Below are 15,813 nucleotides of genomic sequence, written 5' to 3'. Positions count from 1 at the left end.
AAACAGGCAAGCAAGATGTTGTTGTAGGTTCGGAGTCGAAGTCTTCCTTTCAGGGCCTTTATCACCAGCGCGTTCAGCAGAACTGGGGAGGGAGAAGTGATACTGTTACGGGCCGGGCGGAAGCTGACGTCAATCGATCCGACAACGCCGCATCAGCGATGCATGGGTCACTCGCTTTTACTTGACATTTGCGTTGTCACACTTGACTGAAAAATTTTGATGGTCGAACAGGGCTTTTATTCCTTGTTTACCCATCAAAAAGTAGATTTACACGATGACAAAAAAAAAAAAAAAACAACAACAACAACAACAACAACAAAGATTGCAAAAGAGACTACGGTGGAACTCCGTTAATACGGCCACCTGCGGGCCATGGAAATTTATTTAAATTATAAAAACGGGGTTTTTAGAAATCTCGTTCATATTATCGCAAAAGTGCAAAATAAAACGTATTTCAAAAATTGGTCAAGCATGATAAATGTTTAAAATAGACACCTTATTTCCTTAAGATGTCTCTGTCGTTGTCGATGCCCGACATTTTCAATATGTTTGCCTCGATGGCCATTTTGTCGTCGCAGGCATCTCAACTAGGCCATTGCGTCGTAAACCTGCGATGCCGTGCCTATGCAAAGGATAACATATGGGTAGAAGTCAGTCAAGTATATTTTGACTAGTGTTCTCGGACCAAACGGCAAAGAAAAATCTCCAGTTCCTATTTACTTATTCTTATTGAGTTTTGCGAACGATTACCACGACTCAATCCCTGTTAGAGTTAGATACTCAATCAGTATCTCTCGTGCAATTATACGTGACAGCATTACACGAATGGATATCCCGGATGCATGAACTTCGATTAACTGCGCTTGCTTTGCGATGTTCCATCCGGGCTACCGCCACTGAGATGGTGGCGATAGCTTCCTAACACACGCGAGGAATTGTCAATAAGGCGTCATAATTTATCTGCAAAACTTTTTATTATCATCTTGTCGCACGTCAGTGAGTACTTTTCAAATTTTAGTTCCACCTAAACAACAACTGAAAACAATCTAATCAATAGAGAAATTTTCCGTAGTTACACATAGCCTCATCTAAATAATCTGAAGGACCGGGTGAACTCGTGAAAATCGTGTATACCAAGACGAAGTCGAAGGTTTGCATAACTTTGAAGAATTCTTCAAACCAACCTAATGTTTATACAAGGCTCTGTAATTAAACAGAAAAGACCTTCCCCTGCATTCCGTTAAACATATTTCGCAAAAATACCAATCCATGTAGCCTTGTAGGTGTTGACATACTCTCGTCAAAGCACACCGATTATCGACCAAGGAAAGTGTGCTTAGTATCTCAGTGGCTTTCTAATTATTGTGATGGGACTCAATAATAACAACGATTCCAAAACGGACCAATTTAGTCAGAAGAACTTTAAATTTTACACAAAAATGAAGTTAAAAGATAATTTTTTTACCCATGATACATAACGTGGGACTCCTCTAGTTGACTCTTTCTGCGCCAGTCTTGTTCCGCTTTAGAGAATTTTTTGTTTGTGTCTGTTTCCATCGATGTACATGGAGTAACAAATAACATCTCTAGTTACACTATAAAATTTTATGGTATAGACTATGAGCTGTAATGAATTATAATCAGTCACGGGAGAGAAAAACGTAGAAGGGCATGTTTTTAAAATTTAAATATATGTATAAAAGAGGCTGGATGAAATGTGTGGTTTTTGAGTGCCTCGAAAAGAATTGATTAACGGTATTTTTTCTAACAAAGCATTTAAAATACTACTCTAAAATTACACTGCGTACAGCCACGCTCTCCACGTAAAATGATTTAATCAAAGTAATTAAATATTTAAGGCTTGGAAATACGACTCTAACTTTTAATCATTGTTGTGCCCTATCAAGAGAGGAGTTCCCTACATACAGTGACCACCTGCAACATGGTATGTTAAAAGACTCCTTTGTACAACGTCTTCATTAAAGCTCATTAAAACCTTAACAGTTGAAAGGAGACCGACGTCCGCTTGCCAGCCTCAATAAATATTGAATAATCCTTTGAGGCATAAATATATCACAAAGGATTGGAATAAAAAGGATAAAAAGAAAGGAAACCAAAAAAGTCTTTATGCAAAAGGAAAGTTATCATAGATACTTAGGAAAGAGATGTATGAATACGGGCAGGCTTAAGCTGTTCAGCTATAATACATCGTTTTAGGGTTATCGTAACGCTTTTACGACAGTCCTGGTCAAAATTTTTATAACGCAAGTAATAGGATATGCATAATGGATTGGCGAAATAATAACGTACGAAAACAAATTCTAAAGGCATTCTTCCTAATATCAATAAGAGAGGTTTTAATAATGATTCATGTCAATGTAGTTTTTGGGAAAAAGTTAATTTATCACGCAACATTTCGATTTCACTTTGATATCCCCTTACAATCAAGAAATAATCATTTACGATTTATGCTGCGTTGATATGTGCCAGCCTATCGGACTGTGAAGTCTTTTAGCTAATAATCGCCGTCATCATTCATTAACTTACTTACCTGGATCTATTGGAGACTCAATCTCATCACATCTGTTGTAGCTATGCCCTGAGATAGTTTTGTTGAAAATCCAGTGAACTTCACAGATCCGAAGCTATTATTTATAGCTCTCAAATTGAGGAATTGTATTTTGGGTCTTGGCTCAAAGACTAAAAAAAATTGTTTAATCTACTCGTACTTTTGAATTTTTAAAGCGATCAAAGTCTCTATCTTGAGTGTAAACACAACTAATAAATTAAGCTTTGTGAAGCTGAATCTACGAGAACTTTCGAGAAAAGGTCCCTGGTTTCTAAACTTGCTTAGGTCTTTATTTGGCTAAGTTTGAGAGTTTATCCCCAAAAACGTCGAGACAATTAATCAACGACTCTGACGATAACCCCTAATCGCTAAATTCGTCATATATTGTCATAACAAATTCATTTCTTCTCTAGAATACTCATATCTGGTATTCGTTGATGACTTCGATATTTGGTTTTCAGTGCCCACGATAAGAAACAGCTGTAATGTTAATAATCCCACGCAGTTGATTGAATCCTTATAATAAGACGTGGATAATATGTATTTACATCTACTCATTACAGCTTTTGAAGGACACCGTCATAAACTGGAAGCTCTTTGCAACAGAAAATTAAATACAGTTTAGTTTACAAAGTAAACATAGAACTTATACTAATTTGACATTCATTTGTGGCAACTGGTAAACTACAATGAGAGAAAACAAATAAATACATTGCAAAAAGATCTCGTCTCTCTTTTACTTCATAATGAGAACAAAAGTATTTGGATGTTCTGTTACAAACATTGGATTGAGGGATTCTTTAATTTTACCCTTGCAAATCATTAACGTAGTGGAGCTAAAAGAGTTCTTGGTTTTCAGTATTAATTTGTTGTATATACCGGCCTTATGGGCGTTGTATATTATGTTTTACTCATTTTCGTTCGTCGGATGCGGCCCTTCAGTATGTTTATATTACCATTCCTTCTTTACCGGGACTTATCTCCGACTTAAAAAGAAACTTTGTGTTGCATTACTCGATCTTGCGTGTTATGAGATTAATTAGAGTAGATATGTTCATGAGAGCATACTGGTGAAACAGGAACTTGGGGAAGAAATAAGCCTTCAGATGAAAACAGACAGACATTGATAAATCATGAGGAAAAACTATTTAATATAGAATTGAGTAAAATTATGTTAATTAACGGTCTAATGATTTAGGTTCACACCCTTAATTTGAAGTGCAAAGGCTTCCTCGGGGGAACTATTTGAGTCGTTCAGTATAATAATCGAAACTGGTTTCGTCGAAACCAGTGGCCAAACAGCGCTTTCCCCTTGAAAGAATCTTTCAGGTATTTGGTTGTTGCTGAGGTCAGAGAGGGGTTGACTGTTGTGAAAGTTTGTGAAAGTGAAGTTGTAATTTTTTCTCTTGCAGCACCAAGATCCAGGACAGGAAACTACTGAGCCATTGGACTATGAATGGTCTATTCCCGTCAGGAGAGAAGATCGTCAAAGGGAGGTCAGTTGGTGTTTTAATTATGACGACATTTGAAAACCATGAGCAAGCTTACTTAGCAGTAAACGGGAAGCATTCATCTGGTTAAATCAAGTAAAATATATAATTTGAATTGCATTGTCCGAGGAAAACATTTCAAAAGTCAGTTTTATTCGTCTTGGAATCTGCAAACCGTGAGTGTGTGATTCAACGTGATAAAAATTTAACTGCAGAGCGTGGAAACAACTTCATCCATCATAGGGTTTATTCCTGGTGATCAGTTGATTTGTCACTGACGAGCTATAACTATTTTTGTCTCTTTTGATAGAAAGAAGTCCTGAAACTGGAGATTAACAAGAGGATGTACTGAAATGAAACGCCCACTCGCCTGACTTGTGGAAAAGGCGCCATTATGTTGCGACGCTGGTCAAAAAGTAGTCCCGACTATTCATCTCAGAGATCGTAAAAATATTGTGGAATATTCTGAAATAAAACGATTTGAAACTAGTCAGATGAACAGTATTCTAATTGCTTGTCCCTAGTTTTATCGTCGGCGTGGGGGGGGGGGGGTATATGGGCATTTTCGCAACCGTCATTTACAGTTAGATTAATTGTTTCGAATTAGATTAAAACACCAAAGAAATATCATGTTGAAAGCATTTGTTCAGATTTAGTAATGTATTACAAAGATATAATTTGGGAATGATCTACCCTCAAAGCTTAAAAACACATTAAAAAACAAATAAATGGAAGAAGACTTGTACATTAAATTGATTTTCTTGATAAATCAACTGAGCTCTTGGAGTCAGCTCATTCATGTTGAGGCTTAAGTTTGTATTGATAACTTGGACTTGCTGAATATAGGTACAATTTATGCGAATTTTCAAGACTTAGGGAATAAATTTTCTTTCCTTTTTGGGCAGTTGTGTGATAAGAAAACTTGTGCATTTGTCGTGATGGGAATTGGAAATAAGGTTGTGTGGGCTGGAGGTGGGATGGGCAGAGGTCATCAGGCAGAAAGTGCCCTTTTTGTTGGTGTGTGTGCCGTGTTTGTGGGACGGAGGGGGGGCTGGGTGGGCATGATCAGGAATCAAATGTTGCTCTAGCAGGAAAATATTTGTAACCCTCATCTTTCACGATCATTTGCACTCTTCTGAAATATTCCTTGCCCGCTTTTTGATATCTTTTGTTCATAACAAAGCGGCCGTTGCATTTGGTTTTTAACAAAGCGGCCACAATCGTTCTTAATAGAATTTCAAGCCTTCATGTTGTCTGATTTTCACATATTAATATTTGCGTAGTCACCAAACAGATGAGAATTAAAACCACCAGAAAAGTAAATAAATGGCCAGTCAAGAAAGCAACGCTTCGCTTTTCCCTCAGAAATTCGCCGATTCTTCATGTAAGCCAATAACAATATAAGGCACATATGTGAAAATCAGTGTGTGAACACCCCTGAACGTTGAAAATATATCAAGTCGAGGGAACAGTGTTGGTCCCGGTCCACATTTTTGTCAACAAAGTGAACACATATCGGCTAAAAAGATGAAACGTATGGACCAAGTGCAAAGCTGTCAATATTGTTTCTCGAATATTGCGCGTGTTAAATGTTCGATAGTGACATCTTATTTACATCTACATCCACTTTTATTAAGTTGGTGAATTCTGTACTGACATCAGGCCTGAAATAAGAACGTCTGTGATTAAGAAACGGGCGAGGAATATTCCACAATAGTGCAAATAATTGTAAAAGATGATGCGGAAAAGCGATTGCGTGACGCTCGGTAAGTTGTAAGGTAACATGTTGTTATCACGTATCAGACGAAAAAAAAGTCTAAATTCTCAGTCTGCATTTTGTACCTAGTCTGCATTTTGAACGCGGTCTGCAGTCTGCATTTTGTACTGACCGGATTGGTATTGCTGTTTTTGTTTGAGCGAGCCTCAAGTCCGGACCGAAATAATGGAGCTCGAAAGAAAATTTTACACTATCTTGGCCGCTGTGATTGATGTGCTGACTGCATGTTGAAGAGCTCTCGAGGACAAGCACAATGATAGAGCAATGAATACTTTGTACAAACTGAAGACGAACGCAAATGCGCCGCTTGCCAATATGGCTGCCTCTGATGCTGATGCTCTTCTGCGTGGTCAGAGCGTGTTTTGAAATGAACCCGCTACGGGTCCCCTACTGTAGGTGTGAACATTTCGACTTTTCGATTCAAGTTGCATTTTTAGAAGTTCAGAAATGTGATTTCAGGTTATTATTGTTTTTAAACCATAAAAACATGTTATTTCTTTCCACTTGAGTTTCTGAGCTTCATCGAAATTAATTTTGACTTTCACTAAGTGGGGAGGGGTAGCATGCGAGACTACTTTCGTTCACGGTTCACAATGCAACTTCCGTCCACGGTCGATAACTTCCGTCAACATCTGGTCCACCACGATACCTCAAGTCATTGCTTTCAGCATGAATGAGTCAAGAAGAGGATTGTCATGAAGCATACATCAATCTGATTTCAGTAAGATGGCGAATGTAAGTAGTTCTATAACCCGATGTTGATCCGATTTTCATTCTATTACCATGTAAATAAACGAAGTTATGTGCATGACACGCAGGAGACACTTTTTACCTGAAACAAAGTTAAATACGTAGCTTTTTTAAAACTCTTTGATGTTTTAAGACACTAAAGAAATTCGAGAGAGAGGATCATTTTTGACGACAAAGAAGAAAATATCGGTTACAGAATCATTACTTGCTGTGTTTAATAGTTCCTGCGTTTAAAATGCGTGTTGGAATACTCAACAGTAATTCCGAGTTAGATCGTTAGTGATTAGTCAAGCTTCTTTAATTACCGCTGTGAACATATGAAAATCATATAAGTGAACTGCGGATTGAAAAATGAATACGAAAACGATCTTTGCAGTAATGAACACCACTTAAGCAGTAATGAAAATAAAGCCTGAAAAAAATTAAAGCCTGTACGGGATTTGAACCCATGACATCTGCTACACCTATTTATGACTTTCATACATGAAGCATTCAGAAATATAGTCATAATGTGGAGATGGAAATTTTCAACCATATCACTGCTACGGAGACCAAACATAAGGAATATCCTCCGCAGGACATATGATGGCTGGCGAAAAAGACCGGTTAATACATCAGTCATCGCTAAACAGGCAAGGAAGATGTTGTTGTAAGTTCGGAGTCGAAGTGTTCCTTTCACGGCCTTTATCACCAGCGCCTCAAGCAGAACGGTAAAGGGAGAAGTGATGCTGTAACGAGCGGACATTGACGTCAACGATCCGACAACTCCGCATCGGAGAAATGCTTTTAATTCTCCATGGAACCTCCAAGCTTCTATCAATCATGAAAATGATTTCAGTAATCTGCTTTAAAGCTCATAAAAACTGAAATACTAAAATGAAATGAATAAAATAAAATTATTACTAAACAGTGAGCTATTTTTCCAACGAAAAAAAACAAACAAACAGAAAAAAATGACCTTAATTGATTGTACTAAAAAGGTTAACAAATGACATTTATAACATAGCGGGCGTGCTTGCCCAATGTAAATCCTATTGGGCCGCTAAGAACAAAATCTTTATTTACGCACGCCTGTGCGTAAATAAGATGACGTGAGCATTTGTTGTTTACTGTCGCCCTGTTATAAAAGAATTTGCTCATGCTTTTAGCTGTGCGTATATCGAGTTATGGATGCACTTGAGAAGTTTGGAGAGCACTCAAAACGCTAGAGTTGCTCTCGGCTGCGCCTCGAGCTACTCTTACGCATTTTTCGTGCTCTCCAAACTTCCCGCATGCATCCATAACTTGATATACGCACGTTAAGCATGAACAAAATCTTAAGTGCTCGAAAAATTTGAGTTAATTTCTCGCACCAAACGGCAATGAACTATCCCCAGTTCCTATTTGCTTATTCTTATTGAGTTTTACGAACGATAACAACGACTCAATCCATGTTAAGTCAGATACTCACTCAGTATCTTACGTGCAATTACTCGAATGGCCCGGATGCATGAACTTCGATTAACTGCGCTTGCTTTGCGATGTTCCATCCGGGCTACTGCCACTGAAATGGTGGCGATAGCTCCCTAACACGCACGAAAAGTTGTTGGTAGGGTATCATAATTTATCTCTGCAAAACTTTTTATTATCATCTTGTCGCACGTCAGTGAGCAGTTTTCAAATTTTAGTACCACCTAAACGACAACTGAAAACAATCTAATTAATAGAGAAATTTTCCGTATTTACATATAGCCTCATCTAAGTAATCTGGGCTGGGTTGTTAAAAGCTGGGTTTAGATAACCCGGGGTTAGTGTGAAATCGGATTTCAGCTCTAGAAGCTTTTAAGGAAAATTCAGTAGAATTCTTTTTGTCAACAATTTGATGATTGGATGCTCCATATAGAGTAGAGAATATGATCCCAAAAAGGCTATCGAACAAAGAAGTATAGAAATCCAGATTAAAATTTAACCCTGGGTTAGTGCTAATCGGCTTTCGAAAAACTGGGCCCTGAAGGACTGGGTGAACTCGTGACAATTGTGTATACCCAAGACGAAGTCGAAAGTTTGCATAACTTCGAGGAATTCACCGAGCCAACCTAATGTTTAAACGAGGCTCTGTAATTAAACAGAAAAGGTCTTCCCCTGTATTCAGTTAAACATATTTAGCAAAAAATACCAATCCATGTAGCATTGTAGGTGTTGACATACTCTCGTCAAAACACGCTGGTTATCGACTAATGAAGGTGTGCCTAGTATCTCAATGGCTTTATAAGGCTTAATGCATTATTGAAATGGGACTCCATAATAAAAACGATTCTAAAACGGACCAATTAAGCCAAAAAAAACTTTAAATTTTTACAAAAAAATGATGTTAAAAGATCCTCTTTTTGCCCACGATATAAAACGTGAGACTCCTCTAATTGACTCTTTCTGCACTAGTCTTATTCCGCTTTAGAGAATTTTTTGTTTGTGTCTGTCTCCATCGATGTACATGGACTAACAAATAACATCTCTAGTTACACTATAAAATTTGTCGGTATAGACTGTAAGCTGTTATGAATTACAATCAGTCACGGGAGAGAAATACGTAAAAAAGGACATGTATTTGTGTAAAAAAGGCTGGATAAAATGTATAGTTTTGGACTGCCTCGCAAAGAGTTGATTAACGGTATTTTCTAACAAAACATTAAAAATACTACTCTAAAATGACTTTGCGTACAGCCACGCTCTCCACGTCAACTTATTTAATTTAAGTCATTAAATATTTAAGGCTTGGGAGAACGACTCTAACTTTTAATCATTGTTGTACCCTATTAAGAGAGGAGTACATACATACAGTGACCACCTGCAGCATGGTATGTTAAAAGACTCCTTCTTTGTACAACGTCTTCATTAAAGCTCATTAAAACCTTAACAGTTGAACGGAGACCGACGTCCACTTGTCAGCCTCAATAACCATTCACACATCCTTTTGTGGCATGATCATACCGCAAAGCAGTGGAATAAAAAGGAGAAAAAAAGAAAGGGAATCAAAAAAATCTTTATGCAAACGTAAAGTTATCATGGAGACTTAGAAAAGAGATGTATGAATACGGGCAGGCTTAAGCTGTTCAGCCATAATACATCGTTTTAGGGTTATCGTATCGCTTTTACGACAGTCCTAGTCAAAATTTTATTGCGCAAGGAATGGAATATGGAAAATGGGGTGACGAAATATTAACGTAAGAAAACAAATTCTAAAGGCATTTTTCCTAAGATCAATTAGAAATATTTTAATCATGAATCATGTCAATGTAGTTTTTGGCAAAAAGTTAATTTATCACGCAACATTTTGGTTTCACTTTGATATCACCTTACAGTCAAGAAATAAATTATGCTGCGTTGATATGTGTCACCCTTATTAGTCTATGAGCTAATAATCGTCGTCATCATTCATTAACTTATTTACCTGGAACTAATGGAGCCTCAATCTCATAGCATCTGTCGAAGTTATGCCCTGAGACACGTTTGTTGAAAATCCAGTTAACTTCACAGATCCGAAGCCATAATTTACTGTTCTCAAATTGAGGGATAGTATTTTGGGTCTTGGTACTTTTGAATTTTAAAGCGATCAAAGTCTCTATCTTGAACGTAAACACAACTAATAAATTAAGCTTTGTGGATCTGAATCTACAAGGACTTTCGAGAAACAGGTCCCTGGTTTCTACACTTGCTTAGGTCTTTATTCGGCTCAGTTTGAGAGTTAATCTCCAAAACCGTCGAGACAATTAATCGACGACTCTGAAGATAACCCCTAATCGCCAGATTCACCATGTTAGATATCATCATAACAATTTAATTGCTTCTCAAGAATACTCATATCAGGTATTCGTTGATAACTTCGATATTTGGTTTTCTAGTGACATATGTCCAAAATTCTGCCAAGTAGCTAAACAGAAAAAAAGAAAAACACCTTTACCATTATACTTAGTTTGCATACCACATGTTAAATCAATGGCCGATGAAAAATCCAAATTATAAAGATCGAACAACGTAAGCTTCACCTTCATCATCTTCCATTATCCTTTGGTTATTATTATCATCATACGCATTCCTTCCACAAATCTTCCGGTGCTAATTACAATCCTTTCTCGCTGGAATTTTGAGAGTGTGCTCATTACTATAGTATACCTTTTAAATGAAACAGTTTTTGCCCTTCTTTCACGCCTCACAATCCCCACAATATGTTATTGTTAATGTTTCATTAGCTAATTCCATGACCATCTGATGTGGTCTTAAGGGCCCACTTTTATCAAAACATGGTAACCTTTAAATACTTTTTGACGCGAGACTTTTATCCCAATTAATAGTTAGTGGAGAGCCAAAGAATTGCATTTTGATTTTCGTGTTTCTGTTGTGGCCATATCAAACCGTTATTTCAAATTAAGTTTAATTTGTAAAGAAAACTTAGAGGTTGTACTAAGTTGACACTCATTTGTGACAACTGGTAAACTACAATGAGAGAAAAACAAATAAATACATTGCAAATGGATCTCGTCTCTCATTTACTTCATAGTGAGGACAAAAGTATTAGGATATTCTGTTACTAACACCGGATTGGGAGATTTTTTTAATTTTACTCTCACAAATTATTGGGCGTTGTATATTATGTTTTACTCATTTTCGTTCGTCGGATGCGGCCCTTCGGCATGTTTATATCACCATGCCTTTATTTCCGGAACTCATCTCCGACCTAGAAAGAAACTTTGTGTTGTATTACTCGATCTTGTCGTATCATGAGAATAATTACAGTAGATATGTCTATGAGAGCATACAGGTGAAACAGGAACTTAGAGAAGAAATAAGCCTTCAGATGAAAACAGACAGTCATTAATAAATTATGAGAAAACACTGGTGCGCCACACAAACAGAATTGAGTTAAACGATGCTAATTTACGGTTCAATGATTTAGGTCCACTCTCTTAATTTGACGTATAGAGGCTTCCTCAAGGGAACTATTTGAGTCCATCAGTATGATTGACTTCTTTGTAAATTTCATATCCACGCGACGCTTTTGAATGCCGGCGGATATAGTTAGACTCGGATTCACCAGTCAGAGTAGCCTATATAAACTCCTCAGAATAACTAGTTAATCATTCTGATCACGACTGGGTGAACTGAAGAGAAGCAGACATGAACACAAGGTGGATTATACTCTTCTCCTTTTATTATTTGCTGCTTCTGAATAATCAAGCAGAAGCCAACGTCAAGAGCCCTACGCCACCATTGGGCAAACGGCGCTTTCTCATTGAAAGAATCGTACAGGTATTTGGCTGTTACCCGTGGTCAGAGAGGTTGACTATTGTAAAAGTTTTTGTGAAAGTGAAGTTCTTATTTCTTTTCATGCAGCACCAAGATCCGGCCCAGAAAATTACTAAGCCATGGTCCATGCCCGTCGGGAGAGAAGTTCGTCAAAAAGAGGTCAGTTGGTGTTTTAATTATGATGACATTTGAAAACCATGAGCGAGCTTACTTAGCAGTAAACGGGAAGCATTCTTCTGATTAAATCAAGTAAAATTTATAACTTAAATTGTATTGTTCCGAGGAAAACATTCCAAAAGTCAGCTTTATTCGTCTTGCAATCTAAAAACCGTCAGTGTGTTATGCTACGCTCGACTAAAAGATGCAACGTGATCAAAAATTGGTAATTGCAGAGCGGGGAAACGACTTGATCCATTGTAAGGTTTATTTCTGTTGATCAGTTGATTTGTCACTGACGAGCTATTACTGTTTTTGTTTCTTTTGATAGCGAGAAGACCCGTATCTGGAGGCTAACGAGTGAATGTACTGATGAGATGAAACGTTCACTCGCTTGGCTTGTGGATAAACTTTGAAAAGGCGCCATTACATTGCAACGCGAGTCCAGAAGTAGTACCGACTATTAATTTATTCCTTTTTAGAGATTGTAAGACTATAGTAGAATATTCTGAAATAAAACGATTTGAAACCAGTCAAATGAACAGTATTCTAATTGCTTGTCCCTAAATCGTCGGGGGGGGGGGGGGTGAGGAGTGGTTTTGGGCATTTTCGCAACCCTCATTTATAGTTCGATTAATTGTTTTGAATTAGACTAAAACACCAAAGAAATATCATGTTGATGGCATTTGTCCAGATTCAGTGATGTATTACAAAGGAAATTTGGGAATGATCTACCCTCAAAGCTTAAAAACACATTTAAAACAAATAAATATTCATTGATAAAAAGAAGGCTTGTCATGAAGCATACATCCATCTGATTTCAATAAGAAGGCGAATACAAGTAGTTCTATAACCCGATGTTGATCCGATTTTCATCCTATTACCATGCAAATAAACGAAGTTATGTGCACGACACGCAAGCGACACCTTTTACCTGAAACAAGGTTAAATACTTAATTTAGTCAAAGTATAGTCAAAGTAAACACGCCGCATTTAAAATTCAGCTGTCGGCACAATGTGAGGTAATACAAGCAGTGCACGATCTGCTTTCAAAAGGAAAAAGCACACAAGTTACGATTCGCTTTCAGGCATATTGGCCATTCTCTAGACTCCATGCTTTGTCATCAGATGTAGAAATTACTACAACCTTCACAGTAGCCTGGAATACGTTAGTTGATACGTGATATGTTAACAATCCTGTGTAGCTTTTTGAAAATTAACTCTTCGATGCATTAAGACTCTAAAGAAAACCGATCATTAGAGAGAGAGGGGATCATTTTTGACAACAAGAAGACAATATCGGTTACAGAATCATTGCTTGCTGTGTTAAGAGTTCCCCGGCGGTTTAAAATGCGTGTTGGAATACTCAACAATAATTCTGAGTTATATCGTCAGTGTTTTAGTGTAGCTTCTTTAATGACCACTGTGAACATATGAAAATCATGTAAGTGAACTGCGGATCAAGAAATTAATACGAAAACGATCTTTGCAGTAATGAACACTACCTGCGCAGTAGTGAAAATAAGGCCTGAAAGATTAAAGCCTGTACGGGATTTGAACCCATGACATCTGCGATACCTATGAATGACTTTCATATAATATATAGATTTAGCCAAGCCTAAAAGCAGAGCTCCTGTTAAGTTATTTTCCAGCCCTTCATTACACTAAATAAAAACTGTAATAAAACACGTCAGCACAGGCTGTAGAGGATTTTCTTCAAGAGGATAAGGGACCGGTCATTATTTATCGCCTGGGGGGGGGGGGGTCGGAGTATTTAGGGGGGGATCACATGGTTTTTTGAAGACCTTTAGGGGGGATCAGCCGTAATTGACAAGCATAATGGGGGGGATCAGACCAAAAAAAAAGGAAGATCGCCACTATGTATTTGTCTGGCCCAAAGCAATAGTGGGATCGTCAGGTACTGTATGGGCCAGCGAAACGGTTCGTTTGCGACATGAGGATCCATCAGCTTTTGAGGTTGACGAACCGACACCTGGCAGTCCACAGTACTCACTGAGATTTCGTAAATGCTGCGCGCGACTACACGATGACCTCTTTCTTTATTATGATATGACAGAGTCAGATGACCTAGACAAATTATCCGGAGAAACAGAAAGTAACTGTAAATTCTTCACTTACGAAAAAGAGAGAGCAGAACACTTGAAATTAAGGATTGACAATTTGTTGCAGTTTTGCGAAGACACAGAAATGTCAGAGCACAATAGGGCTCTGTTTGCAAGTCAGATAATACCAGTCACGAAACGCATTTTAGATGCCATTGATGATCTGTTTAAAGAGGAAGTCGATTCCATGGAAAAAGAAGCGAGAAAGGACAGGATTTTAAGGGTAACCAGTTCATGTAAACATGGTCTTGAAGTTCTCGGAGATCTCTACCTTCCACCTGTAAAGCCACGATGGGCTGACCTTACAGATGCTGGTCCGGGCGTGGGAGTTTCCAACTACGAAGTTAGATTTCGAGACGCCGAGTTAGCAAGGGTTCACAATTCCGATTATAGAGTGCGATGTCATCGTTCGAGGGGCGACAGCGGGCAAGGTGAAGCCGAAAGGACAAACTCGGCAATTTCTGATGCTCTTGTGGATGGCGCAACTCTAGAGTGGGAAAAATATAGGAGATTTGAGGATCTTTCAGAAGAGGAAATCAAACAACTGTCTCTCCAGTCATACGAAGATTACGAAAAGAAACGGATGGAGAAAAATGCTTGGTATGTCTGTAGTCAGGTAGCCGAGAGAATTGATGATGCCCCTGTCCTTAAAGATTACATCAAGAGCAAAGTAAGCGAGTCCCCTGATGAATTATTCCTTTTCAATTCTGTTTACCTCGACAACTATCGGGGTGCATCAGAACGAAACAAAGAGCAAGCGCCCGGTGCAGCATACTTCCGAAAGATCGAATCGTTTATGGAAGACCACTATATTCGTGGATAACTTTTTATGGAATTCTGTCGTGATGCCTGTAAAGAGTCAAGAGAAGAAAGTTCCAATCTCTGTTCCTGGTGTTCTAACAATAGATGGGTCGGTCCAGAAACGGAAAGAATTCCGCAACCTGTACCAGATTCAAACAATCCTGGACATTTCATGGATATCTATCAGACGGAATCGACGGGCAGGACACCAGATGATTACCTTCCAAGAAAATGTATTAAAGATCTGTACGAGGAACATTCTGACAGTATCAGAAACGATCAGGATACCATGAAGAGCTTCTGCTCAAAATATAATGTGGAAGAGAAGCACGTCATTGCATATGTTAATCATTTGAAGGATATTGAGATCCGAAAGGACATCAGAACAAGAGCAGCTCAGGAGCGAAGAAGGCAAGAGGCCGAACGAACGTACAAGGACTTTCAATGGGATAACCTCATCGAGGGTGGCAAAGTTGAAAAGTTGCGGGTAAGAGAACTAGACCTGTATCTCAACAAGCATGGTTTGACGACTGTGGGTCGGAAACTTGACAAAGTGAAGGCCATTCGATGTCACTATTACCGACAGAATAAAGAGACTGTGATAACAGAAGAACTGTCGAGTGATGAAGATGACGTGGAATCTGAGGATGAAGAATCCGAAAGTGGAGAGGCAGAGAGCGACGATGACTATGTTTTCGTGGATTTGGATGAACAGCCTGAGATTGGCACTTCCTCGACAATTCAGTTCGTATCTGACGAGCAAATATTTACCATTGTGGTTCAAGGTCCATGAGACGTAAGTACCACTATTAAAATATCACTTGCATATTCAAAAAGTTATTTGGCGGTGGCTGGGAGAAAAGGGGG

General features: G+C 38.3%; 1 protein-coding gene and 1 long non-coding RNA gene across 2 annotated transcripts; both read left to right on the top strand.

Moving 5' to 3' along the window:
• Window positions 1-11,619: 11,619 nt before the first annotated feature.
• Window positions 11,620-12,560, top strand: LOC149040004 (uncharacterized). Its single transcript, XR_016179762.1, has 3 exons — window positions 11,620-11,869; window positions 11,954-12,025; window positions 12,354-12,560. It is a non-coding gene; the product is annotated as an uncharacterized LOC149040004 (long non-coding RNA).
• Window positions 12,561-13,807: 1,247 nt separating this feature from the next.
• On the top strand, window positions 13,808-15,540 carry LOC149040003 (uncharacterized). Its single transcript, XM_089181620.1, has one exon. The coding sequence runs from the start codon at window positions 13,862-13,864 to the stop codon at window positions 14,966-14,968; it is 1,107 nt and encodes a 368-aa protein (XP_089037746.1). The 5' UTR covers window positions 13,808-13,861; the 3' UTR covers window positions 14,969-15,540.
• The last annotated feature ends 273 nt before the right edge of the window (window positions 15,541-15,813 follow it).

The sequence above is a fragment of the Pocillopora damicornis genome, chromosome 9 (genome assembly GCF_964200805.1).
Source record: "Pocillopora damicornis chromosome 9, jaPocDami1.2, whole genome shotgun sequence".
In the NCBI taxonomy this organism is placed as follows: Eukaryota; Metazoa; Cnidaria; class Anthozoa; order Scleractinia; family Pocilloporidae; genus Pocillopora; species Pocillopora damicornis.
The sequence above is the reverse complement of the archived record's forward strand: the minus strand, read 5'-3'. Positions and strand labels throughout refer to the sequence as shown.